Genomic DNA, 26,440 nt, shown 5'->3' with positions numbered 1-26,440 from the left:
TAGATTTTGTTAATTGCTTTACCAGCAGCTAAACACCTCTTTCAGTGAACTCATTATGTTTTGAACCACAAAGATCAAGAACAAGATTCTGTTTCCACTTAACGTTTATTAAGCGTGAACTTTGTACCAGGAATTTCACAGAACATCTTCATATTGCCTCATTTTAGCCTACCTACAATCTGGTGGTTAATTCTGCTTATTTTATAGCTATAGAAATGAGGCTCAAAGGGGTTGAAAGCTTTGCCCATGTTCACCACTTAGTTGCAGGGATTGAATCTGAATCCAAGGCTATCAACTTGAACTCTAAGACTCTCTCTGGATCCATAATGATCCTGTTCAGATGCACCTGTGAGCCCTGGTCTCAATGTGTGCTAGCCTCTCACTTACTTTTTGTTTCCTGTTGCATGCTGCCAGCATGATTTTGGCCTGGGGGCCTATGAGAAAGCTCTGAGCACAGGAGTGTTTTGGAAGTTGAGTGACATGTAACAGAGATGGCCCCCACACTTAAACACAACTCATACATATGTACGTGTACATTCACATCCATCTCAAGCCAGTAAAACTTCCCCAAGGATCAAGAGAACATGGGTCATTAATTAAAACAGAATCTGCCTTTGATCTTTGTCCAGAGAACAATGAACAGCCAAAACTTAAGCCCCAGGCTTTCTGGAACTGGCCTTCTGCTGCCTCTTGGCCAATTTTTTTTTTAATTGGAGTATAGGTGTGTTAGTTTCTGCTGTACAACAAAGTGATCCACTATGCATGTACATATATTCTCTCTTTTTTGGATTGCCTTCCCATCTAGGTCATTTGTTCTCTATGACTGTGTCTCTATTTCTGCTTTGCAAATAGGGTCATCTGTACCATTTTTCTAGATTCCATATATATGTGTTAATATACAATATTTGTTTTTCTGTTTGGCCAGTTTTAAATTTTGCCACGAGACAAATGTTGGCTTCCTGTCTGTCCCTACAATCTGAATGTTCTCAAAGATGTTTCCATTCACCCATGCATTGACCTGAGAAAAGCATGACTTCAAAGTTTCATCTGATGGAGATGGCGGACAGAGATGAAGCCTCAGTATCACAAAATCCATGAAGGTGACCATGGGGTCCTGCCATCATGCAAGGATGTCTTTCACTCAGCTCAAAGGTTACTTTGGGGTTCTTTAAAGACACCGGGCCTCGGGTTCCAGGACATTGACCTCTATTTACAGAAGAGATTTTGCCTAAGAGGTAGATTCCCTTAGGAGAGAGAAGCAGCATTAGTTGTATAAATTTATTGGTAAGATGAGGAAGCAGGGAAGAAAGGCCTGAATGAGGACAAAAACGCACATGCTGAGAGCACAAATGCCTTCACAAACGGGCCAGTCAGCAGGGGTTCTCCTGGCTGTAGTCTGCAGGGACCATGCAAGGTAAACTAATGCCCAAGGTTTCCCCAGAGCTGATGCTGATCTAAGAAGGGATAGTCCTTGCAGGTCTGTCAGTGGACCTGTAACTGTCTGTACCCATGGAGCACATGGCCAAATAACTACCTAAACCAGCGCACAGAAAGGGAAGCAGGAGGACTGGGATTGCCCTTGAAACAAAAGCTTCATCTGTGAGGGGCTTAGAGCCAGGAAAGGGTCTAGTCTTTATCCCTGGCAATTCTGCAGGAAGGGGAGGCTGTATTAAGAAGCCTCTTAGTATGGAGGCAGAAGGATGGGCTAGCATCCTGACTCCTCATTAAGAAAGACTAAGTTAGAGAGTTGCAAGAGAGGAGACAACAGCGGTGCAGAAAAGCAAGGAGGAGATGATGACAAGTGTGATGGAGGAATTTCCTGAAGAAGGGAGTCCAGGAGAAACCAAAGCAAGCTGTCTGGACAGCTGTCTTTCACTTTATCTTGGGGTCTTCTTGGTGGGTGAGCTCAGAGCTAGGGTCTTTCCCGGCAGGTCCTTGATTTCACTTGTACTCCCCAACCTGGTTTTGGCCTCCCCGCGGGGGCTGCAGTTCCCACTGCCAGTGACACAGCCCCCCGGCAGGAAGCCATAGCCCCCGCCAACAGAGCTGGGCCGATATCCATAAGTGCCGGTGCCACTGTACCCAAAACCGGCTCCTGGGCCTGCAGTCCCGGCCATGGAGCTGCTGATGACAGCTGTGGAAGACAGAGGGAGGACTAATAAGTGCATTTCCCAGGATAGGGCTGACCCGAAGTCCTCTCCAGCCTCCCAGCTCTAACTAGATTAAATGTGTCCCTCCTAAGTAATACTCCACATCAACTGGGGACTTGGCTTTAGTGACATATGCTCAATTCCTGAGCAGCTCAAGTACCAGGGGAATCAGTCCAGATCCCACAGGACCCCCAAGCCCAGAGCCTTCTCATTCTTTGAACAAACAAGAGTAGCAGGGGCTTCCCCCAAAGAGCAGATGACACCTAAAAGTATCATGTAAGCCAGCAAGTCTTGCGTTTAACTTAAGAAGACATTCTTAATTTTTTCCAAAGAATTTCCTGAGTGCTTGATACCAGGAGAGTTTTTGCCGGCTTCTCTTAGGAGACCAGGCTGAATCCTTTGGGGCAGCATCGAAACTGCTTGTGCACGATGTTTCTATGCACACCCGGGTCTCACTCCGGGTGAGGAGGTGCCCCTCTTCCTACTCACAGCTTCTGGCATGCAGCAAAGTCAGGATGGGGGTGGCAGAAAAGCATGGGGCTGAGAGCCTTATGAGTGAGGTTTCTGGGGAAGGGGCTAGAAATGGGGAAGTGTGAAATGTCAGAATGTGATGGGAAGCTGACCCCATCAAGGAAGAGGCTGCAGGTCTCAGCACAGGAGGTGATTAGGACAATGTTGCTCTAGCAGGCAGAACCCAGGCTGTTCCATGGGGGTCCTGGTGGTAGGGGATCTCTTCCTTTGTGTTCATTAATGGGCTAAACATACTCTTTCAGAGGTGTGAAATACTCACATATGCTCACAGAATTGGTGTATTCTCCAGACATCCTACAAGGGAACAAAAGCACAGATGAATCTCCATCACATGGAATTTGAGTTACCCTCATCCCAGCCTGCAGCCATCAGCCAGGCTAGTGCAGCCTCCACAAGTCCTCCATCTGGCCAGGTGGCATGAACTGCCCTGGGTGACTCTAAGCACCTCTCTCTAGTCTTTCTCCTTCTGAGATGTGTGAACTTGCAATGCTGGAGCCCCTGTGGCAACACCACCTCCCAGGGGCCCTCCTGCTGTGCTTCTCGTCAACCCACTTCATCCCTGTGGGGCTACCGCCTGAATAAATACATGTGTAGAAATACTAGCATCAGGAGTTGCTGCTAAGAAACTAATTCTATGATATTAGGACCAATAACTTCTCTTCTCTGGGTCTCATTCATAAAATGATGCTAGGTTAGGATGGGGATTTTCAAGTGTCAACACTTCATGTACTACCCTTTCAATTGTTGCTATGACCACATATAACTCATACTGTTATATGTTTAGTATTTTTCATTGACTATCTTCTATGGCAAAAATATTTCTCTTAAAAGGAAGTTTTATATCAATAGGGTGCATAGAAAACCAGTATCTCTGGACCAAAAAAAGACAAAAACAGTAGCAGTGAAAATAAATAAAACAAAAAAATATTTGGCTAGATATTGTTGTCTGCTCAGAGACTTTGAACCTAGGATCTACCATCTCTTTACTAATAAGGATATTTGCAAGTGTCAGATCAATGTTAAATATACAAGAGCACCACGCTGAAACTTTCTCCTTATTGTAGTCTGAAGACTGGAAAGAAAACCATAAAGGAAATCACCATCTTATTATCTGACTGGATGCTGTTTAAGGCTATGTTTGTAGGTGACCTAAAAAGTATCTCCAACCCCTCCAACAGTCTACCACCCACACCTGGGAAATTAAGTCGGAGGATTCCAAAAGTCCTTCCAGCCCTAACATTCTAAGAGCCCTCCCATCACCTACCTGCACTCCTCGCCCTCCAGCAGCTTGCGGTAGGTGGCGATCTCGATGTCCAGGGCCAGCTTGGTGCTCATCAGCTCCTGGTACTCACGCATCATCCGGGCCAGCTCCTCCTTGGCCTGGAGCAGAGCAGTCTCCAGCTCATGCAGCTTGGCCTGAGCATCCTTCAGGGCACAGTGGCCTCGCTGCTCAGCGTCAGTGATGGCCGTCTCCAGGTTGGAGCACTGAGGACCAGGAGGTGACATTGCCCCCTGAGTCCTAAGGTACCTTGAGCCTCCCTTCACTGCCTCCCTCCAAGTGCTCACTGTGGTTGGACCATGCTCTATCCTGCCCCACTTCCTAGAGCAAAGCCACATCCATGGAGTTAGTATCCTGTCAACCTGGAACTGAGAGGCTTCTTATTCTCAGCCCCTTGGCTTTCTGAGAAGGCCTTTCCAATTGTTCCAGGATTCAGGTGAGAGCTAAGTGTGGAAGGATGCGAACAGAGGCTCCGTCTAAGGAAAGGAGTTCTGAGATGGAAGACCCTGAGAAGAAGGGACATGAGTGTGTGATTGACAGTTCACCCCTCCCTTGGGAGTGAGCCAGGAAACCCCAAAGCCCCTTCACCTGCTTCTTCACATTCTCAATCTCTGAGCGCAGCCTTTGGATGAGCCGGGTCAGCTCTGAGATCTCATTCTTGGTGTGTTTGAGGTCATCCCCATGCCAACCGGCCGCCAGCTGCAGCTCCTGGAACTAGGGTGAAAGGGGCCAACACAGGAACCTAAGCTCAGCCTAGCAGGTTGTGCTTTTGCCTGGGGAGTGTGACAGAGGTGGGTAGGGGTCCCCAGCTTCACCAGGCCTATCAACAGCCTCCTGCTCAGACATCTGTTCTTTGGCTTGATTTATCTGCCTTCAGCAGAGATGATCTCACTGAAGGTTTTGGCCATAAGGACAGTCAAAAGTCTCACACCCTCTACACTGCAGCCTTGCAATACGTAACCTTGATTATGATACTCCCCTGCCTATAGCTCTTCAAAGTCAAGGTAAAATTCAAACAACTCCTAGCCTGGCATCAAGGTACCTTGAGATCTGACTCCATTAGGCTCTTCAGGCTCAGTTCTTACTGCCCTCACCCATCATCTACCCAGCTCCCCACCTCTGCCAAGCAGTTCCAGGTTCCATAAGGAGCCCATGTGCTCTCAAATCTCTGAGTCTGTGCATGAGGCCCTCCCTCCTGCTAGAAAAGCCTCCCCCATTCATCCTCTCTTTTCCCCTAATCAGGTCCAACTCAGCCAGTGCAGACTCCCTTTCTCCAGGAGGCCTTCACTAAGTCCCTGCTTGGGTGCCCATCTGTGCCCATAGTCCCTGGCATGCCAGTCTGTAGACGTTACCACTCTGTTCTGTGACCACACATTTCAATGTCTTTCCCATCAGAATCAGAATGACTGGGTGGCAGGGACCTCTAGTCTTACTTCTGAATTCCCAGTATCTAGCACAGTCTAACTAGAAAAGAGGTCTGGAGAATGAATGAATGAATCAATGAGTGAACCAAAGAGGGAGCTGATGAGCCACCGGTCTATTTTTTCTGGGACTTTCTCCCCTTCATAGCTCAGCTGAGTTCTAGGCTACTGGCCGTCTTGCTAGACATGGAGGTGCATTTTGTGTGTATGGGAGTGCGGGGGTAGATTTGGTTATATCCTATCACCATGGGTCATGAATTTGGAGTCATCTATTAGTTTCGGATTATTCCTGCATTTGATGTCATCCATTGAATAATCAACAGAGAGTACTCCATTTTTACCCCAGAATATGGTTATCTCCATCACTTCCAGCTAAATGACTATGAAAAGGGACATAAGGGGGACACAAAGAACATGTGACATTCAGAACTCCAGTGACTATGCCCTGCCTGTCTGTCTCTGAGGGGTTGGTTTTGCCAGTTGTCTAATATCTGGCTCCAGCATGGTCCAAGAGTCAGGGTTCTTCTTAAGGATGCCAAGTTCCCTGGAAGGCAGGGGGAGCTTCTCACTGTGCTCTGTGTTTTATGTTTAATGCCAGGTCAGGTGGCCTTCTGCATCTCTACACAATAGCCCTCCTCACCAGAGCACTAAGTCCCTAATTCTGACACCAAGTCATCTCCCCCTGAGACAGGAGATTAAACTCCTGCCATTCAGCTCCCAAGCCACCCCGAGCCCTTGTCATAAATCGTTCTCAACCAGAGTCACCTCCTGACTTTCTGTCTAAATGCTATGGAATATCAGACATGTAGATTCAGATCCAGTTCCATCATTTATCAGCTAAATGACCTTGGAAAGTTATTTAAACTCTTTAAACCCCGCTTCTTCACCTTCAAAAGGGGAGTAATAATAAGCATTCACAGTACTGTTTCTGGGATGACACTGATGCCATTCTGCTCAGTGAGTACTTGACCTGAGCTGGAGAAATCCTGGTGTGAGTAACCTCAAGAAACAAATGAACCCACATCATGTTTATGCCTAATTCTTCTAGAAGGAATCTGGGGTTAAGCACCATCACTGACAATCCAGAATGATTGGGCCACATAGCCATCCCTGATCCTGGCTGGAGGCTGGAATGTAGAAGGATTTGGGGACTGAGGACTTGAGTTTGAACCTTTATCAAGAAGCCTTGGCCTGAGTTGTCTTCTAGGCCATGAAATCCTCCCTTCCTCACACCCTTGAAGGTCAAGTCTTTCTTCCCCTGAGGTAGCAAGGGGGCAGGGGGAGGGTCAAGATAAGGTCTCAACAGTTTGGGTTTCCCTTGAGAAGGAACCTGATAAACCTTAAGGACAATTAGGAAGTCGCCATCTTGATCTGAGAAACTAAATTATCTGAAGACTCATTTCCCCACCCACAACCTATTAGAGGAGTTAAGATCTAAGGGACTCAAACCTACCCCTTTTTCCTTGGAGTTGGACTTGAATGAAAATATAGGAGTGACCTGATCTCAGATGAGATCCCCTAATTTATTGTCATAAACAAGGGAGTTGAGATGCTAACTACCCATGTTTTCCTTCTTTCCAGAATTAGTTCAAAACTCTCAGCCTCTAAGGACATGGCTCCTGACTTGCCCCACCCATTCCTAGTTCCCTATCCTCTGTCTCCCCAAGGTTCATATTTCTGTGACACACTCATTTGCACTCAGCTGTGTGTTTTCTCTGATGGCTTCATGGTTCCTAAGGACAGAGCTGCAATCTCTTCCTTCTCTGGGGCTTCCCCCGGCACCCTGGACAATGCTGTGCTCCCAGCGAGCCTGTGGGCCATAGTGGGTCATGGGATGGACCAGAGGCTCTGGAACACATGACCCTGGGGAGGTGTGCAGCTCACCTTGGTCTGGTACAGTGCCTCGGCCTCCGCCTTGCTCTTGAGAGCTATGTCCTCATACTGGGCCCGGACCTCAGCAATGATGCTGTCCAGGTCCAGGTCCCGGTTGTTGTCCATGGACAGGATGACAGATGTGTCACTGATGTGGGACTGCATCTGAGCAATCTCCTGCAGGGGCAACAAGGAAGCTTGAGCTGCCTTTTGTGAGCAGAAGAATGTGCCAAGGTGATGGGCCTGGCCCAGCAGGGAGCCCCCCAGACCCTCCCAAATAGACTCAAGTTGTGGTCCCCAAAAACTTCCAAGAATGGAGTTCACTGGTCCAGAGGTTCCAACACCACATCTAAAACTGCTGGATGGTTTTTGAAGTAGCTCAAGAAGAAACTGACCCCCATGACTGTCACCTGAGATAGGTTAGGAGTGCAGAAGGTGGAGGGGAGAGAGCCTGGCCATCACACAAGGGATAGTAAGTACATCTGAGAGCCCATGAATGGGCCAACAGGCTGAGGCTTGAAACCAGATGGTCACAGAGGCGGTAGTAGAAAGGGTGTGAGGATTTTCACCTCCATCCCTGGGGACTCATGCCTAAGACCCGAGAAAATTCCCAAGCCACAGAGAGAAGACAAGCAGAAGTGAGAATATGCTTGGCTGAGGGTCAGTGGGGACCCCTTAGGGCCCCATGGCTTCCTGAAAGATGTGAGAGGGGACAGCTGGTGGCCAGGCTGGAGTGGATGGCACATATCATCAGATGAACCAAGATTGGTGTCACTCTTGCTTTGCTCTACAAAACTCCCAGCGTCCCAACACTGGAGATTCCCTGGGCTCTTAAAGTTCCTGATGAGTTAGTAACCACTCATTCACATGTCCTTCCAGATGATTGAGCCAGGATGGGGACAGGAACTGGGGGAGACTTACCCCCTCGTACAGGCATGTAAAGAACTTTATTTCTCTCTCCAGGGCATCCACCTTGGCCTGCAGCTCCACCTTGCTCATGTATGCCGCGTCCACATCCTAGGGGAATCCAGAGAGCCCCTGACATCGCTCTTCAAGCCCAGACAGAGGTCTCCCAGGTGCTGGCCCCCCAGACCCAGTTCAGTGACTAGCTGCCCCCAAAAATGGAGTCAAGACACAAGGATCAAGAAGTGACCCCCACCCAGAACTCACTGCAAGACCCTGAGCAGGTTACTTATGCCTCCGGAACTCCTCTTGCCTCATCCAAGAATGGAAGCTTTTTACTGCCTACTCTGTCTCAAAGAGAGTATGGGAGAGAGCCCTACCTCCGTATGGTCGGTCACACGGTGGTCAGAGCTGAAGGTGACCAGAGACAGAGTTGGAAGGTGAACCTGCAGCCCTTCTCAAAGCATATGCTGTTTATGCATATGCTTTGGCCTGGGAGTGACTGTCCACATCTGCACTCCTGCTCATTTACACAAGAAAGGCCTCGACAAAGTGAAGTGTGCTAGATAAACATTGAGGTGTCCCCAGGCCACAAATCCCTCCACCTTCTCCTGTGGCCCTTCAGCTCCAGGCCCTTCTGCAGGGGGTAGAGACTCCAGTCTTTTCTCTGATTCACCTCCCTCACCCCCTACACTCTTCACCCTGCTGGACCGAGGGACATGCATTCTGTCCTCACCTTCTTAAGCACCACAAATTCATTCTCAGCAGTTGTGCGCTTGTTTATTTCCTCCTCATACCTGCAGGAGAAGCATCATGATGAGAAGGGTGTGTGTGGGTGTGGGTGGGTGTGGGTGGATGTGTTCTCAACATGATAGAAGAGATGCGATGCTCATGTTATGTACCTTTTAATAGATATTATTTCACATTTTTGCAAATCTATCTGACTCATTAGGACTATGTGGCCAGCATTGTGGGCAGGGTTTGAAGCAACCTCCTCCTGGATCTGGAGACCGGATGGCTTAGGTCTAGATTTCCTCTGAAGCCTGGAGAGTGAAAAGGTTCTTCGTCCTCCCTCTCTGTCCAGATCACAGGAACACGCCACTGTCCCTCTCTCAGTCATGATTCTTGTGTCACCCCAGCTGCCTGACACCCCTACCAATAACTTCACCCCATTGCCAAGTGTGAGTCCCAAGGAAGTCAGACAGTCCCCTAGGACAGGAGGAAGGAGCATGGCCTAAATGTCTAGGATCTGAAGGAAGTGAGAGGAAGCCCAGTGGAAAGTACAGCTCCCAACCCAGTTGGGCAGTTCCTGGGAACTTGGGGCCAACTTGAAAGAACTTAGGACCCGAGAGACTATGGTATACACACCTGGGCTCTCGTGAATGGAGAGCAAGAGAGCCACCAACTAGGACAGCCTCACCACTGCCCGAAATGCTGGCTGTCCACTCTTTAACCCACCTGGCCGCCCAGAGAAGGCCCTGATCCTGTCTGGGCAGAGGATCTCAGGATGGGTCACTCTCACCTGAGGCCAGAGGCATACATCCCAGTGCCTGTGGGGAAAGCCTGGGCCCAGGAGGCGGTCAGCTTAGGTTCCACTCACCTCTTCTTGTAGTCCTCCACCACATCACGCATGCTCCTCAGCTCCGAGTCCAGCCTCACCCGGTCCCCGGACAGCGTCTCCAGCTGCTTGCGCAGGTTGCTGATGTAGCCCTCGAGGATGGGCTCCAGGTTGTTCTTACAGTTGTTCAGGTCCAGCTGCTGCAGCAGCTCCCACTTGGTCCCCAGAACCTGGTTCTGCTGCTCCAGGAACCTCACCTGGAATCCAGCCAGCCAATAGTCAATGGCAAGAGGCCAGGGAATTTCTTTCCTGGACAGTAGCTATGTTCCCTTACGTTACGTAGCCTCATCCCTCAGAAAATGATTCTCCTACCCCTTCCCACCCATGTCCTCTGTCTGACTGCAGTTTTCTTTTGGGGAGCAGCCACTGACGTCAGGAGGGGCCTCACCATCCTCCCTCGCCCCTCATCAAGATCTGTCTTCTATGCACCTGTCCTTACCTGCCTGGACCAGTGTCGATAGTTAGCCTCATCCACCTTTCTTGGGTAAGTCCTTAGACATGTAATCTGGCCATACTGGTCTTCACGCTCTTGGGGACCCCTTCTCTGGGTTTCTGGTGGTCTGGCCTGTGCTCTGCCTACTCTGTCTCCTTCATCACCATCTCTCCCAGCCCAGCCAGAGGCCGGTATCAAATTGATCTGGAGTCTCGGGCCCTCTCATGGTGCCTTCATCTCTGGCTGCCTATGATCTCAGAGCATTTCCCCAGGGAGAGAACCAGCCTTCTCAATTTGCAATCTACGAACATTCCACCATTCCCTTGCACAAAACCCTCCAGTGGCTCCACACCACCTACAGGGTCAAGCCCAAATTCCCTTCTTGTGATTTTCCAATGTGCCAGTGCCACTCCCACAATTCGCCCAACACACACAAACTGCATTTCTCCCCACTCTTCAGACAAGTCTCATCAGGCTGCACGTGATTCTTCCGTCTCCTTAGGTTGCCTTTCTCCACCTCTGTCTGGCAAACTCCTACTCATGCGTCACTGCCCTACCTCACTATCACCCGTGGTGAGCTTCCCCTGCTCCCATAAGCTTGGAAAATGTTTACTTCCCCAAACCCTCCTACCCCTTTGCTCTTTAGTGGTCCTCAAACATGAGAGTGCCTCGACATCACCAGGGGGCTTGTTAAAACACAGTTTTCTGGGCCCCACTTCCAGAATTTGTGGTTCAGTAGGTATGATATGGAGCCTGAGAATGTGCATTTCCAACAAGTGCCAAGGTGATGCCGGCCCTATCGGTTCATGGACCCCTTTTAAGAACCGCTGTTCTAGCATCGAAACATGTATATTATCTAGGGTGAAACAGATCACCAGCCCAGGTTGGATGCATGAGACAAGTGCTCGGACTTGGTGCACTGGGAAGACCCAGAGGGATCGGGTGGAGAGGGAGGTGGGAGGGGGGATCGGGATGGGGAATACATGTAAATCCATGGCTAATTCATGTCAATGTATGACAAAAACCACTACACTATTGTAAAGTAATTAGCCTCCAACTAATAAAAATAAATGAAAAAAAAAAAAAAGCCGGTACACTAGGACAACCCAGAGGGATGGGATGGGGAGGGAGGTGGAAGGGGATTTTGGGATGGGGGACACATGTACACCCATGGATGATTCATGCCAATGTATGGCAAAAACCACCACAAGATTGTAAAGTAATTAGCCTCCAATTAAATAAATTAACTTAAAAAATCCTTTAAAAAAAAAAAGAACTGCTGTTCTAGCGTACCACTGATCCCCATCTGCCTTGCCTTATAGTTTAGGGTGTATTATAGGTTATGAATCTGTCTTTCAACCAAAGTCTGAGCTGGTCTGGGTCCCATGAGAGGAGGAGCTGGGCCTTAGAATTTCTAGATATCCTAAGTTGCCATGGACCTTGTGTTTCTCCAGGAATTCCCACCTTGTCGATGAAGGAGGCGAACTTGTTGTTCAGTGCCTTGATCTGCTCCCGCTCCTGGGCACACACTTTCTGGATCTCAGGGTCCAGCTCCACATTGAGGGGAGCCAGGAGGCTCTTGTTGACGATGACCTGGTGGATGCCCCCAGGTGGGCACAGGGATGGGCACATGGGCCCCAGGGCCACACTGCCAAACATGCTGCCAGCAAAGCCACTGGCTCGGCCTCGGCTAAACCCATAGCCCCCTGCCCGCCCACTGCCACTGGCCATGTTGAAAGAGACGCTCCGGGCACACCCCAGGCTGTACAGGCTCCGGCTTCCAAAGCCCCCACTGAGCCCTTTGCTCCCTGCCCTGTAGGAAGGTGAGCTGCTCCCAGAGAGGACAACTGAGCATCCGCTGAAACCCCCCTTGGCAGCGGCTCCCGACTTGTAGGTGAATTGGCGGCTCATGCTGGGGAGGCCAGCGAGGTGGAATGAGATGCCAACCCTTAGCTGAGATGCAGCTTCTCAGCCTGTGGTCTCAGACACCTCCTTTATAGGGCTCAGAAGGGAGCCACTGCCCTAATTTGTGGGCTTATTTTGCCTGGAGCAAATCATTTTTTCCCAGCAAAATCAGAGACACACCGGGCAAATAACTTAAACCTCCCAGGGTGCTAGGCTTGCAAGCCTTGCTCCTGTAATTTGAGTCTTATCTAATTAACGTGGGATAATTAGGCTGACTGAATTATCCCTAGAAAGATCTTGGGAAGTTTGTCACAGCCTCAAGATTGCCCTTCCCCAGGGCGTGGGAGTGAGGGGACCAGATTGCGGGGCTGCAGAGGGGAAACCTTTAATTGACAGCATCATCTGTGAGAGACTTCACAACTGTACCAGAATCAGATGGGCTGCATCCAGAACCCTGGCTAAGCTGCTTTTATGTGGTTAGAAAGAGACTCCGTGGCCTGGCTTCCCAGGGTTCCCGGAGGCAGTCCTCGTGGCTGGCCTGGGCCATGGCAGATGAGCCCACCAGGAATCCAGGCCCGGTCCTCTAGTTGCAGGGCCTCTGTGCCTTCCCAGGCTAGTCTCCTGCTCCTCTGTGCCAACCAGGCTGCCCTGTACACCTTTCGCTACACACACTGGACCCTCCCATCACTGCCACCCTTAACCTTGAAGTTATGGTATTGTCACCATTCACAGTGGCTAACATTGTTGCAGCGCTTTCCAATATTAAAATAGCTCCTCATACACAGAAGCTCATTTAATTCACTAGACCTGGAGAGGAGCTGTGAGGGTCCACCTTTCACAAATGGAAAAACAGGAACACATATGTTTGCTGTTATAGCTGAGGATCACATTTCATGAGCCTTTCTTTGTGTGAGTCCCAGAGGAAACAGCAGGCCCTGGTCTTAAGAACTCCTTTGGTTGGTCTTCCAACCCCACATTTGAAGCTCTACAGGCCTTGTTTGTCCAGCCAGCCAGCCACCATTCATATGTTTGTTCATCCATCTGTCTGTTCATTTAACACACTTCTGTTGAGAGTTCACTCTGTCGCAGGTCTTAAACTAGGTTCTGGGGTCATAAATTAATAAGACAGAAGCCCAGTTCACAATTCTAAGGGAGAGGGTAGACATTTGAATTTTAATAGATCCTTGATATTACCAAAGTATATGACCCAAGAGTCTCATAATTTCCAATTCCAAATACATTCACAGTACATACTTTCTCCATAAAAATGCAATTGTTTCACTAGGCAAGTGCTCAGATGAACAGTTTGCCAATCCCTCTTTTCCATTTCTGTGTAGAGATTTTGGCCTTACTCTGTATTATAACAGTATGATGCTTCTACAACTATTGTACCAAGCAATTGCCAAATTCAACCTCCTCTTCTTTTTTATACAAAAAAGCTCTTTTCTAGTTAAGAATAATCATTTTCTTGGACAGTCTCAATTTCACTATCAGCAATAGTCCTTAGCAATCTTTTCAGTCTTCTTTCACTAGACACAAAGGTTTTCCCCTCTGCAGTTTCTTCACAGCCATGAAGCAAGGCTGTGCTGTGATGAGGACACAGGGTGTCCTAGCCAGGAACACACCCTAATTGATTTCTTTCCATATGTCAGTGTCATGATTCAGACCCGTGGTGTCTCAGCAAATCTGTTCAATACAGACTGCTGTCATGGGCCTCGAGCTCATTCCCTAAGGGCTGAAAGCAAGTGTTCACGCTCAGAAGGCAGTGCAGTATGTGAGTGCCCTCCCCCTACAGGGGCTTGACTTCCCCTCTCCCACACTGGCCTTCTCTCCTTGGGAACCTGCCACAGAGATACCCTGGAAAACCTTCTCTGATCACATCCCAGTCTAGCCACTCCTCTCTGGCCAGCTTCCCCAAACTGCACCGATTGTCTATGCTAACTCCCTGTCTCTACCTGTGTTCCAGGTGTGTGTCAATCCTACCAAGCAGCCAGAAAGTTTCCTGAGGACAAGATCCAAATCCCATCTTCCCTCTACTCCTCTCTAGTTACTGTGCAGAACTGGGGTGGAGGAAGGGGTCCCAGGAAGTCATGGAGGAGACAAAGAGATGCTTCAGTGACCCTTGAAAGCATTTCTCCTAAGGACAGTATCCTCAGCTTAGATCTCTCCTAAGTGGCTTTTCAAATAGTGGGTCCCTTGCAATTCATATCCTGGCCCTGCCCTCAATGTCTACTGAGACACTTGGGAATGTCTACTGGGGAATCAATGTCTACTGAACCCTTATCTAATTTTCACATAGTTACAAAGTCAGCCCCATTTCCCACAGAGGGGCAGGCAGTGCTACCATGAGCCTTTGCCCAAGCCTCTGGGACAGGCATCTCTGAGAAATCAGCCCAAAGGAAGCAGAAAGCCAATCCCCATCCTCCTCATGAGCACTAAAATCATGTTGTAAAAGAATATTTAGTATTTCTCATCCAGAAAAATGGAGCAGACAGACTCTTCTGACACTGCTCTAGCAGGAGAAATGGTGTGAACTCACCCCACTTACCACAACCAGAAACCTGGATATCACACATATAATAAATATAGGAAGATCTTAAAGGTGGAGAGAAGAATTACAACAACCAGGGGCTTCAGGAGCCAAGGATGGTGGGATTAATGTATAAACACTACTATATATAAAATAGATAACCAACAAGGACCTATTGTATAACACAGGGAACTATACCAAATATTTTGTACTAACCTATAGGGCCAAAGAATTTGAAGAGAATATATATATGCATGTATAACTGCATCTCTGGGCTATACACCTGAAACTAACACAACATGCAAATCAACTATACTTTAGTTTTAAAAAGAAAACAAACTGAGAGAACTAAAAGAAGAAATCCAAATCATATGGAGCGTATTCTCTGACCACAAGGAATAAAACTGGAACTAAAACATTTTTTAATTCTTAAAAAACAAGATTTCAGGAATTCCCTGGCAGTCCAGTGGTTAAAACTGTGTGCTCTCACAACTGAGAGCCCAGGTTCAATACCTGGTTGGGGAACTAGGATCCTACAAGCTGCACACTGTGGCAAAAAAAAAAAAAAAAATGTAAAAACACAAAATTTTTTCCAAACACTTGGAAACTAAACAATTTATGTCTAAATAACTCATGGGTCAAAAAAGAAGTCTCAAGGGAAATTTTTTAAAAACTTACTTCCAAATGAGATCACATTCAGAAGTACTGAGTGTTAAGACTTCAATATATCTTTTTTGAGGCCACAATTCAATCCATAACAGAGATTAAAAGCACAATCAATCAAACAAAACCCTCAACTTAAGTTTCACACTTTAGACAAAAATTGATTCATAATAGACAATAGACTTAAAAGGTAAACCTAAAAACCTCTTGGAGAAAATTTTCAGTATGCAGGACTAAGTATATCTGGAGAAAACTATAATTTTAAAAGATATATGCACCCCAGTGTTCCTTGTAGCACTATTTACAATAGCCAAGACATGAAAGCAACCTAAATGTCCATCAACAGAGGAATGATTAAAGAAGATGTAGTACATAAATGCAATGGAATATTACTCAGCCACAAAAAGGAATGAAATAATGCCATTTGCTGCAACATGGATGGACCTTAAGATTGTCGTACTGAGTGAAGTAAGTCAGACGAAGAAAGACATATATATATGATATCACTATATGTGGAATCTTAAAAAGTGATACAAGTGAGCTTGTCTACAAAACAGAAATAGTCACAGATGTAGAAAACAAACTTAGAGTTCCCCAGGGGAGAAGTGGGGAGGGACAGGTTGGGAGACTGGGGTTGACATATACAGACACTATATATAAAATAGGTAACTAACAAGGACCTACTGTATAGCACGGGAAACTCTGCTCAATACTCTGTGATGACCTATATGAGAAAAGAATCTTGGAAAGAGTGGGTATATGTATATGTGTAAAGGATTCACTTTGTTGTACACCTGAAGTTAACACAAAATTGTAAATCAACAATATTCCAATTTTAAAAAAAAAAAACTTTTTAAAGACTTTTAAGAAGAGAATAAGCAATGCAAAAGGAAAAATATGCGTATGAAAAGGTTTCTTCAATATTAAGAAATAAATGCTAATTAAAACAAGGGGATATTGCTTCACCACCATATTAGAAAATATTGATAACTTGGTACTGGCCAGGATAAAGTGACAAGCACTTTCTTGCAGAATGTCACTACTTTTTGGAGGACATTTGAGCATTATAAATTAGGAACTTTAGAAAGACGTTGTGTCTGAGCAAGTATTCTTTTCCTACTTTGAGAAATTTATTAATCATTTTTGGAAGAAAAGGAAATACGGCGAAAGATGGTTGGTGGTGGTTTAGTTGCTAAGTCGTGTTGGACTCTTTGCAACCCCGTGGAATGTAGCCATGGACAGAGGAGCCTGGTGGGCTACAGTCCATGGGGTCACAAAGAGTCGGACACGACTGAGTGACTTCACAGCCACGATTCATCTGTACTCGATAAACCTCACAATACTTCCAGAACTGAAAATTCCTAAAACTTGCCTGTGTCCTGGTTCATTATTTTACTATCAGAAAAGAACTCTCCTAAGTACAAATTCCTTCCACCACTGACTTTGCCTAGTTAAGAAAAAGAACATCTAATCCTTGCCCTAATTCTCATTCTTTTTCCAGTCAAGGCTCATCCTACTCAGTGTGTGTGTGTGTGTGTGTGTGTGTGTGTGTGTGTGTGTGTTCAGTTGCTAAGTTTTGTCTGACCCTTTGCAACCCCATGAACTACAGCCCACTAGGCTCCTCTGTCCATGGGATTCTCCAAGCAAGAATACTGGAGTGGGTTGCCATTTCCTTCTCCAGGGGATCTTCCTGACCAGATAGCAATGAGTAATAGCTCCTGGCTACTCCTGCCAAAGCTTGACATTAAACACACATCACATGCTATGAGTTGCAAATGAAGTTTATTGTGCAGACGCCAAGACCACAGCACTTTAGATGCAGAACCAACAAGAGGGTTATATACACAGAAGCATGTTTCCCTGGGGGCACCACCAGGGGAAAGGCACAGGCTTTGAGATGGGGTGCTCAACAGAATACCCTCTGGGAGAAGGACCACCGAAAGGGCAATTGCAAGAAGGGGCAGGGAATGGGGGCAGGGCTGGAAGCACAAACCTAAACAATGCAGACTCTTCCCCTTGGGACAGAGGGTGTTACTGGCTCCAGCTGATTGGTTAGCTGGCTTTTGAAAATATTTCAAAAACCATAGATGGGCATCCCTTTGCCCCACAATGCCGTGAGAGGTGGATAAGATCTGACTTGCTGTCAGATGTACAGAGACAGGCATTCTGGAGGGGGAGGGTCAAGGGCGGACTCCATCCTTATCTGAATGAGAAGGTCACGCTGGAACTGCCACCTTCACATGAGCCAGAACCACCCCTCTCAGAGCCATAACCGCCTCCTCCAGAGCTGGACCCTCCTCTGGAGCCGCCTCCAGTGCTGCGTTTTCCTCCAGAACTGTATCCTCCTCCAGAACTATAGCCTCCTCGAGAGCCACCTCCAGAGCCATAACTCCCACCACCGCTTCTGGAACCAGATCCTCTGCCTCCAGAGCTGTAACTGCTGCTTCCAGAGCTGAATCCTCCTCCAGAACTGGACCCTCTACCTCCAGAACCATAACCTCCAAGCCCAGCCCTGGAGGCCACGCTTGAAGAAATGCTGCTGCTCGTCACAGCTGCAGAGAGACAGACAGCATTACACCTCAGTTCCAACTGCCTCGGCGCCTCTGCCCCACTCCACCCCCAGGACAGGACCACTCCCCCGCCCCTTGCACTTACACACAGTCACGTTGCTGCTGAGGTCTCCAGACATCCTGCCAGAGAGAGAGAAAAAATAACTCTGGGCAGAGCATTTAGGGACTCTACATACGCAGTTTTACAACTTCCACCTACGATCACCCACGTCAACCTCAAAACTCAGCCACCACGGCCTCACACAGCCTACTTTCTTTGGTGCTGCCAGATGACAGAGATGGGGACAGGCCCCATGTTTCCAGACACTCTGGCACCCCAAGTCATCTCAATTTCTTGCTCTGATAAAACTGATCAAAAGCAAATTCACTTCTGAACTGGCAACCCATTGTTTTATTTAAATCCATCTTAGGGAGTCTGATATGCAGAATCCAAGCCTCACCAGAAATTCTCAAATGAAGACTCTCCTGTGAACATTCAATTCAGAGAAAACTGCGACTCTGTACAGCCTCCCTGTCCTGACTCCCACCCCGCCCTCCCCTACTTCATCTGAATTCTTTCCCACTTCATCTTGCAAGCTGGGGAGAGGAGGCCCGGCCTCCAGACAGGTACCCAGCAGCAGCCCAAACAAAGCCAAAGCTGCTCCCTTTCTGTAATACTGGCTCTCTGGTGGACCGAGGGGCTTTTCCCATCTAATTGCTTCAGCCAGACTGAATCACCAGGGGTAATGAGGACACTAACAAATGTCTTAGACCACAGAAGAAGGAAAGGCTCCCTTTGAGAGTTAACATGTGGTTCTGGACGTCACTCAAGAAACCTGCCAAGAGCTAGATCTGGTGCCTGCTCTGTGGGCATGCCCCAGCCAGGCAGCACCTTCCAACCCACAACATCCCGCGCTGGGTCACAAGGTGGAAGGAGAAGACACCACACACCCTGCAGACCCAGAGACGATGTTCCAGATTGTCAAGAACTAATCTGTGTTCACACCATCAGTTTTCCCTTTCAGAAAAGAGAAAAATTAATTTACTGCTTCAGGTAATTTAAAATTTAATCTGCCTTGTTAGTCGTCCCTCACTGAGAAGCCTACAGCTCTGCAGCGCTGCTCTGTGTCCTGAATCTCTCCAGTGATGTCAGCTCTCAGCTGTCAGAAGGCCCTGCCCCTCCCTCTGCTTTCTCTGCCTCCACCTCCAGCCCTGGCTCCAGGAGAGGAGAAGGTGGACCAGGGTACCCTCTGGCTTCCTGGGGCCCCTCACCTGCACTCCTCGCCCTCCAGCAGCTTGCGGTAGGTGGCGATCTCCACGTCCAGGGACAGCTTGGTGTTCATCAGGTCCTGGTAGTCACGCAGCAGCCGGGCCAGGTCCTCGCGGGCTTTTTGCAGAGCCTCTTCCAGCTCACTCAGCTTGCTCTGGGCGTCTTTGAGGGCATTCTCTCCCCGCTGCTCAGCATCTGCAATGGAGTCTTGTACACTCTTACACTAGGAGAGAAGTAGAAAAGGTTTCTGTTGGGACAGGAAGTGCAATCTGGCTTGGCAGAGGAGGAGAGGGAGGGAGCAAGGATGTGCAGGGTGTGAGAAGCCAGGATCACTGGCTCTGGAAGTGTGTCACCGGAGAATTAATGCAAGTTACAAACAATTGCTAAGACTTGCTGCTGTCTCTGAGCCTCTGTCTTCCTAAGTCCCCTTTGACTGGACCTTTAACCCTTTCCCCATCGTGACCTTTGATGCTCACAACCTAGGACCCGAGTTGTTACCCCATTGCACAGTTGCAGGTGCAAACACTGGTGTGAATGGCTTCATAAAACTTCTGTTGCTTGTGGAGTCAGTTCTCTGCCCCACATTACCTCTTCCAGAGCTAATGTCCAAACCTGGCCAACCCCCTGCAGCACTCCCCGCCCCTGCATCACACAGCCAGCTGTGCAAAGAGGTACAAATGGGAGGTGACACCTGTGATCTTTGATGAGCCATGACCTTTAGCTTCGTAAGACACTGTTCCATTTCACCCATGAAAGTGATCAAAAAGTTAACACAATTCTTTCCCTGCACTTAATCCCTACTTGAGAATAAATCTTGAAAGTGAAAGCCGCTCAGTCCTGTCTGACTCTTTGCGACCCCATGGACTATACAGTCCATAGAAATCTCCAGCGGATCTTCCAAACCCAGCGATTGAACCCAGGTCTCCCACATTACAGGCAGATTCTTTACCTGCTGAACCACAAGGGAAGACCAAGAATACTGGAGTGGGTAACCTATCCCTTCTCCAGCAGATCTTCCCAACCCAGGAATCAAACCGGGGTCTCTTGCATTACAGGCGGATTCTTTACCTACTGAGCTATCAGGGAAGCCCCAAGGATGTCTCTTGATCACTCTAAAATTGTTCTAAGTCTTAATTATGTCAAGCCCAAGGTTTTTGTGATCAACATACACTATATTAGAATTTATCTCTCTCTCTCTCTCTCTCACACACACACACACACACACCTGCACACAACCTCCCACCCGACCCTGAGTTGCACTCAGCCAGGAGAACTGCAGCCATCCTAGGGCACAGACCCCACCTGCTTCTTCACTTGAGCAATCTCCCCTTGCAGCCTCTGGATCATGCGGTTCAGCTCACTGATCTCCATCTTGACCTCCTTCAGGCTGTCTCCATGCTTTCCAGCAGTTATCCTGAGCTCCTCATACTGCATAGGAAGAGGAGGAGAGTTGCAGTTTGGAGAAAGCTCATCTTGAGCCAAGAAAGTCTGATCTGACCAGGGAGGGTCAACCAAGTTGAGTGGGAGATGGGGGACCAGTGCCATACTTGACTGAGGGCATTTGGGATACTATAGACACCCTTTCTTGGGAATGATGCCCAATTTCCACTAGACAAATCCACCAATAACCTTACTGTACACTTATTGGCTGGGCTGGAATGCATGCAGCTCATTAGAAAGAGCTGCGGCTCTCCCTGCCCACCCAGAACGTGCCTTGCTGTGGTACACCGCCTCGGCCTCGGCCTTGCTCCTCTGGGCAATCTCCTCGTACTGGGCCCGGACCTCAGTGATAATGCTGTCCAGATCCAGGCTGCGGTTGTTGTCCATGGACAGGATGACGGTGGTGTCGGAGATACTCTGTTGCATCTGGGACAGCTCCTGCAACACAGGGAAGGTCTGGCCACGATGTCCCTGCCCACAGCCACAGGCAGTGAGGAGGAATTCCCCTCCCCCGGTCCCAGGGAAATGCAGAATCTCAGACTAACTATGTACTGGGTGGGATACAAAGTGATATAGCCACCATTCCCAGTCAAGTAGTACTGAGAATTATGGGGAGGGGTCTGCATTTCTGAGCCTCCTAGTTAACAGCCTTCACCATTTATGCAGCTTAATAAGTGCCCCCAGAAAGAAGCCAGTTGATGGCAAATGCCTTAAATTGTACTTCCTATTGCAGAAGTCATGTGTGTGCACTTGGGCAGGGAAGGGGGGAGTACATTATATTTTGACCTCTGAAATATATTGGATATAAGAAGAAAAACAGGGTGAGTCTCTTCCTAAGGGGAGCTGGGGTGAGGGAATTTGTCCTAACGGAGCTTTACTTCCTGTGACATCAGAGGAGAAAGTTCCTCTCCTCCAAGGCCTACACCAAAGAAGCTCCCAGTGGCCTAGATATTGGTCAGTTGAAGTCAGCTACCAATAAACCCCACCCACAGCCCCTTTTCCCCAGTGGAAGAGGACTTCCTTTGGGGTGAAAGGTAGGTAGCAAGGGTCCATTTAAGAGCAGCCTACTTACTGCATCAAAGAGTGTTTTTGTGAACTCCACTTCCTGTCTCAGCAAGTCCACCTTGGCCTGCAGCTCCACCTTGTTCATGTAGGCATGGTCCACATCCTACAGGGAAGGTCAGGGTCTCTGGTGAGGTTTACAGCCCCCCACCCCCACCTTGCAGTGCTTTGTGTATGGGCCTCTCTACCACTCCTCCTCCCAGTCCCTGTCAGCTGCTCTCCAAAATCCCAGGTACCTCAGATAATCCACAACCCCACAGGACCTCATTCGCCATGACGTCCACAGTGCATCTCTGCAGGGGGCTACATGCCCATGTCACTGCTCACACTCCCCCAAGACCATCAGAGCTCTGATGGGACCGAGCTTTGTCAACCATTCTCTCCTTCCTGCTTGAGATGCTCTGTATTTCCACCAAAGAGCATAATAGCCTCTGTGGCTTTTAATAGTCCCCAACTCTCCCATCCTATCTATCCATCCCACCTCTCCTGGATTTCACACCAAAGCTTCTGCAGAAACCAGGTTGAGAACCCACACTTCTGCCTTCAGGCTCAAACCTTTGTCAGCCCAACTGACTACATCTTTAAGCAGGCAATCTAAGGAAGTCCCATGCCTTCCTCGGCCCTTTAGAAAACAAATCAAGTGCTTTCTATGGTCATAGCTTTCAAGATCCAATACAGTCTTTGAGTAGGTAATAGATGGGAAATGTCCTAGCAAAAGTGCAGAAATTGCCTGAAGCTTGAACTACAGAGACACCTTTATTTCTAAGAGAACCAGCCATGGATATGCTTCGCCCTTTCTCTGGCTAGTGCTTTTTTCACTCAGAGGTGTGCTCCAGCCTGTCCATCTAGGCATGATGGGTTTTGATGCATCCTCACTCCCACCCCAACCATGACATCCTCTCATTCACCTTTTTAAGTGTTACAAACTCGTTCTCAGCAGCTGTGCGCTTGTTGACTTCATCCTCATACCTGTTGGTACCCAAGGACACTGCAGTTAGATTAGTACTAGTTTGTTTCCCTTTTTCTTCTTCTTTTCCTACTGGATTCACCCAAAATACTCCATTTCCTGGGACTATTAAAAAAACACTTTTGTCTAAATTGAAATGATGATAACCCAGATGAGGATGCTTTCCTATATATTAACCATCAAACCTGTCAAAAACATGATCTCTAAAGCCCTAAATGTCTCCCTCCCAAACAATCAGCAAACATACAGAAGGTTCTCCCCTTTATCCCCACAAAGCAACTGAGAGATGAGTGGTTTTCTGGGGCAATGATTGGATGGGCTCAAATCAATGTTTATGTCCGCTTAGTTTTTACTCTGCCACTTACTTCTTCTTAAAATCCTCAACAAGATCCTGCATGTTGGTCAGCTCTGACTGTTGTGACATTCTTTCTGAAGAAAGCTTGTCCAAATAACTTTGCAGTTGGCTGATGTACCCCTGGAAGAGGGGTTCCAGGTTGGTGGTACGGGTGCCCACATCAATTTGTTGTAGCAGTTCCCATTTGGTCTGCAGCACCTGGTTCTGCTGCTCCAGGAATCGTACCTGTGGGGACCAGAAGGGAAGCACATGAGCTCTGGGTTGTCCTTCCCACCAGCAGACCAGGGTCAGCTCTGATTCTCCTTTGGGAGATAGGGAAAACCACATGGCTTCATCCTTACCAGCTGCATGCCGGATCATGCCAGGCCGAGCTTCTGAGCTCTCTGTCTCCACACTTGGAAAGTTCTGTAGGCTCCTAAATGTTACATCTGGCACTCTCCACGCAGAGAACTCTTTTTTCCTACTTTCCCACCCACTATTTTGTTTGCAGCTGCTTTCAAAACTCCATGCCATCTCCCCCACCCTGATCCTACTTTAATTCCCAGCAAATGTCCCATAAATCCTGGGGAAAATCAAAAGCAAGCTTTCACTGGCACTGCTCCTAAGGGCTATGAGTATAAGGGCAGGGTTCCTCCATCTGGTTTTTAAGAGCCTTGTAAATTTCTTAGACAGGTTCCTCTGCTTTGAAATGAGAGAGAACCCTATCACACTCCAAAGTGACATCAATTAAAACCTTTGTGGTTTATAAAACTAAGAAAGCTTCTCTTGAAGGCAGAAATTTCACTCATTCCTAAATAGATATTTCAGGCTTAGCTTCCCAGAATTTAATAGAGCAATAACTCCTAGAGAAGGAAGAACAGTCTCAGAAGACATTTTACCCATTCCCTCTAAAACGTTCGGCTTGAAATAGTACATTTCTTGTCTGTGTCAGGTTTTTTTTTTTTTTATGATTTTCAGAATTTTCCATTAGTATTGTTTGTTTAGGCTGAGACAATAAAGCCAAAGTCACAATTAATTCCCAACCACAGACTATTATGGAAGATGGAGGCCATGAAGCCTGCATCTTTCCCCTATGGATACTGCTGATTACCCAGAACAGTGTGACTGCACCTGCTGCTGCTAAGTTGCCTCAGTCGTGTCCGCCTTAATGCGACCCCATAGATGGCAGCCCACCAGGCTCCCCAATCCCTGGGATTCTCCAGGCAAGAACACTGGAGTGGGTAGCCATTTCCTTCTCCAATGCATGAAAGTGAAAAGTGAAAGTGAAGTCGCTCAGTCGTGTCCGACTCTTAGCGACCCCATGGACTGCAGCCCACCAGGCTCCTCCCTCCTTGGGATTTTCCAGGCGAGAGGACTGGAGTGGGGCGCCATTGCCTTCTCCACACTGCACCTATGGCTCCTTAAAAAATGAATCTCTATCATTTGCTTTTCAATTAGCACTAAAAGCAGGGCATCCTGAGCCTCAGAGGAAGCCAGCTTCTCATGACTCACCTTGTCGATGAAGGTGGCAAATTTGTTGTTCAGAGCTTTGATCTGCTCCCGCTCCTGAGACTTCACGTTTTGTATCTCCGGGTCAATTTTCACATTGAGAGGCTGCAGGAGGCTCTCGTTGATAGACACTTCGTGGATACCTCCACCAGGGAATCCTCCAGGTCCGAAGCCACCAGGACCCCCGAAGCCACCAGGACCCCCAAAACCTCCAAAGCCACCACCACCTCCAAAGCGGCCTCCACCAAAGCCGCCGCCACCAAAACTGCCTCCTCCAAAGCCACTGCCTCCTCCAAAGCCACTGCCTCCTCCAACGCCGAGGCCGCCTCCAAAGCCACCTCCTCTGCCACCAAATCCTCCATAGGAGCCAAAGCTTCCACCTCCTCCAGCCACGCTAATGGAGGTGCTCCTGGACCCTCCAAGGTTAACGAGACTTCGACTGCTAAAGCCACCTCCGCCGAATCCGCCTCCGCCGAAGCCCCCGCCGCCACCGCCATGGCGGCTCAAGCAGGAGAAGCTGGTTCCTGATCGCCGGCTTCCACCGGAGACCACGGCCGAGCCGCTGCTGAAGCCCCGGAATCCTCCTCCACCTCCTCCTCCTCTTCCTCGAGACTTGTAGGAGATCTGACAGCTCATGATGCCTTTGCCCGGAGAGGGAAGTTGCAGGTTCCCGAGAGGAGATCCGATGGGAGACTCGGTGCTGCTGTTGGAAGACTGTCATGGTCCCCTTTTATACCTGCCAACTAGGTGTTGGTGAGCATGGGTGTGGGCCCACGTATGCAAGGGTTTGGTCTGCCTGGAAGCTACTCCTGGTGAGTGATTATCAAGCTAATAGCCATTTAAAAATCTATTAATCAGCTCCATCCCAGAAGTTGCTTTGATTGCAAACTTCTGTTTATCTGAGCATCTGTCACGCCATTTGATTTTTGTAAAATCATCAAAAGAGGAGGTCAGGATGAGAGTTTCTCAATCTGGAAAAGAGAAAAAAAAAAGGCATTCTGCAGAATGCTGCTCAATGCTCTGGACCAATCCAAGGGAGGCCCCTAGGGCCTCTGGAGGCTCGCCACCCAGTTCTGCTGATGGAAGAGATGACAGGCGTAGAGACTTTGGAGCCTCCTCAATACTAGCCTCAGTGTTCCCCCTTGCTTTTTCTTCTGTGCCAGGAAGAGTCTCAACAGGGGATTTTTCAGAGCATGAATGCGATATGGGGAAACACACAACTTCTCACAGAAAGAAGTTGACCAAGGATGCTTCAGAAGAGTTGTCAGTTTTCAGGCTTCCCTGGTGGTCCAGTGGTTGAGATTTTATCTTCTAATGCAGGGGGTGAGGGTTCGATCCCCTCTCAAGGAGCTAAGATACCACATGCCTCATGGCCAAAAAACCAGAACATAAACAACAGAAGCAATACCTTAACAAATTCACTAAAGATTTTGAAATTTAAAGAAAAAAAGAAGAAAATAAAGAAAAAAAGTTGCCATTTTGCAAAATATCTTAACTGTTCCCTTCCCATGCCACACCAGGACTCCACAGTAACCAGTCACTGAGAAGAGGAGAATTTTCCTTCCTGTAACCAGGTCTTTATAACTATCAACTCCATGATTTTTCTACATGAAAACCCAGAGAATGAGGGGCTTCAGGGAAGTTCCTCTGTCCCTGGGTTTGTCTAACTCTGGGTACCCAACGAAAGATTGCAGTCATAGGCTTTATGCAACTCCAAGATCCAAGTGTACATTGATTCAGCCATTTAGTGATCATGTATTACTCGGTGATCATGCTAAGCAGTTTGGAAGCTGGGCTCTTCAATGATACCCAGAGGTGGATGAACATCAGAAGACCCATCAAGTCACCAAGTACACAGAGTCTCCATGCTTAAACTCAACCAAGGTCCTTCCTTGGTCTATGTGTCCATATACATAGGGGATGCAGTATGCAGTACTAGAATTGAACTTAATGTCAAACATTCTGGATTTGAGTCCCCAGTTTTCCCATTTACTGGCTCTGTGA

At 48.1% G+C, this 26,440-nt stretch overlaps 2 protein-coding genes across 4 annotated transcripts; both read right to left on the bottom strand.

Moving 5' to 3' along the window:
- Positions 1-120: 120 nt before the first annotated feature.
- Positions 121-12,155, bottom strand: LOC110138207 (keratin, type II cytoskeletal 73). The gene is made up of 9 exons (XM_020895015.2): positions 11,672-12,155; positions 9,757-9,971; positions 8,893-8,953; positions 8,175-8,270; positions 7,266-7,430; positions 4,549-4,674; positions 3,946-4,166; positions 2,941-2,975; positions 121-2,134 (listed from the first exon to the last, which is right to left on the bottom strand). Exons 1-9 carry the CDS (start codon positions 12,116-12,118, stop codon positions 1,878-1,880), a joined length of 1,623 nt encoding a protein of 540 aa, XP_020750674.2. The 5' UTR covers positions 12,119-12,155; the 3' UTR covers positions 121-1,877.
- A 4,915-nt stretch (positions 12,156-17,070) lies between these two features.
- KRT2 (keratin 2) lies at positions 17,071-25,115 on the bottom strand. Of its 3 annotated transcripts, XM_070454373.1 has the most exons (10): positions 24,787-25,115; positions 24,440-24,645; positions 22,959-23,173; positions 22,535-22,595; positions 21,637-21,732; positions 20,838-21,002; positions 20,427-20,552; positions 19,127-19,347; positions 17,957-17,995; positions 17,071-17,757 (listed from the first exon to the last, which is right to left on the bottom strand). In XM_070454373.1, exons 1-10 carry the CDS (start codon positions 25,070-25,072, stop codon positions 17,505-17,507), a joined length of 1,668 nt encoding a protein of 555 aa, XP_070310474.1. In that variant the 5' UTR covers positions 25,073-25,115; the 3' UTR covers positions 17,071-17,504. The 3 variants fall into 3 exon arrangements, with proteins under 3 accessions (XP_070310474.1, XP_070310473.1, XP_020750676.2); XM_070454372.1 differs by lacking the exon at positions 17,957-17,995 and adding an exon at positions 18,142-18,183 and having other exon boundaries at positions 17,071-17,745; positions 24,440-25,115; XM_020895017.2 differs by having other exon boundaries at positions 17,071-17,857; positions 17,961-17,995; positions 24,440-25,115.
- Between the last annotated feature and the right edge of the window lie 1,325 nt (positions 25,116-26,440).

The sequence above is a fragment of the Odocoileus virginianus genome, chromosome 24, assembly GCF_023699985.2.
Source record: "Odocoileus virginianus isolate 20LAN1187 ecotype Illinois chromosome 24, Ovbor_1.2, whole genome shotgun sequence".
NCBI lineage: Eukaryota > Metazoa > Chordata > Mammalia > Artiodactyla > Cervidae > Odocoileus > Odocoileus virginianus.
Note: the sequence above shows the minus strand (reverse complement) of the source record. Positions and strands in the feature narration are given on the sequence as shown.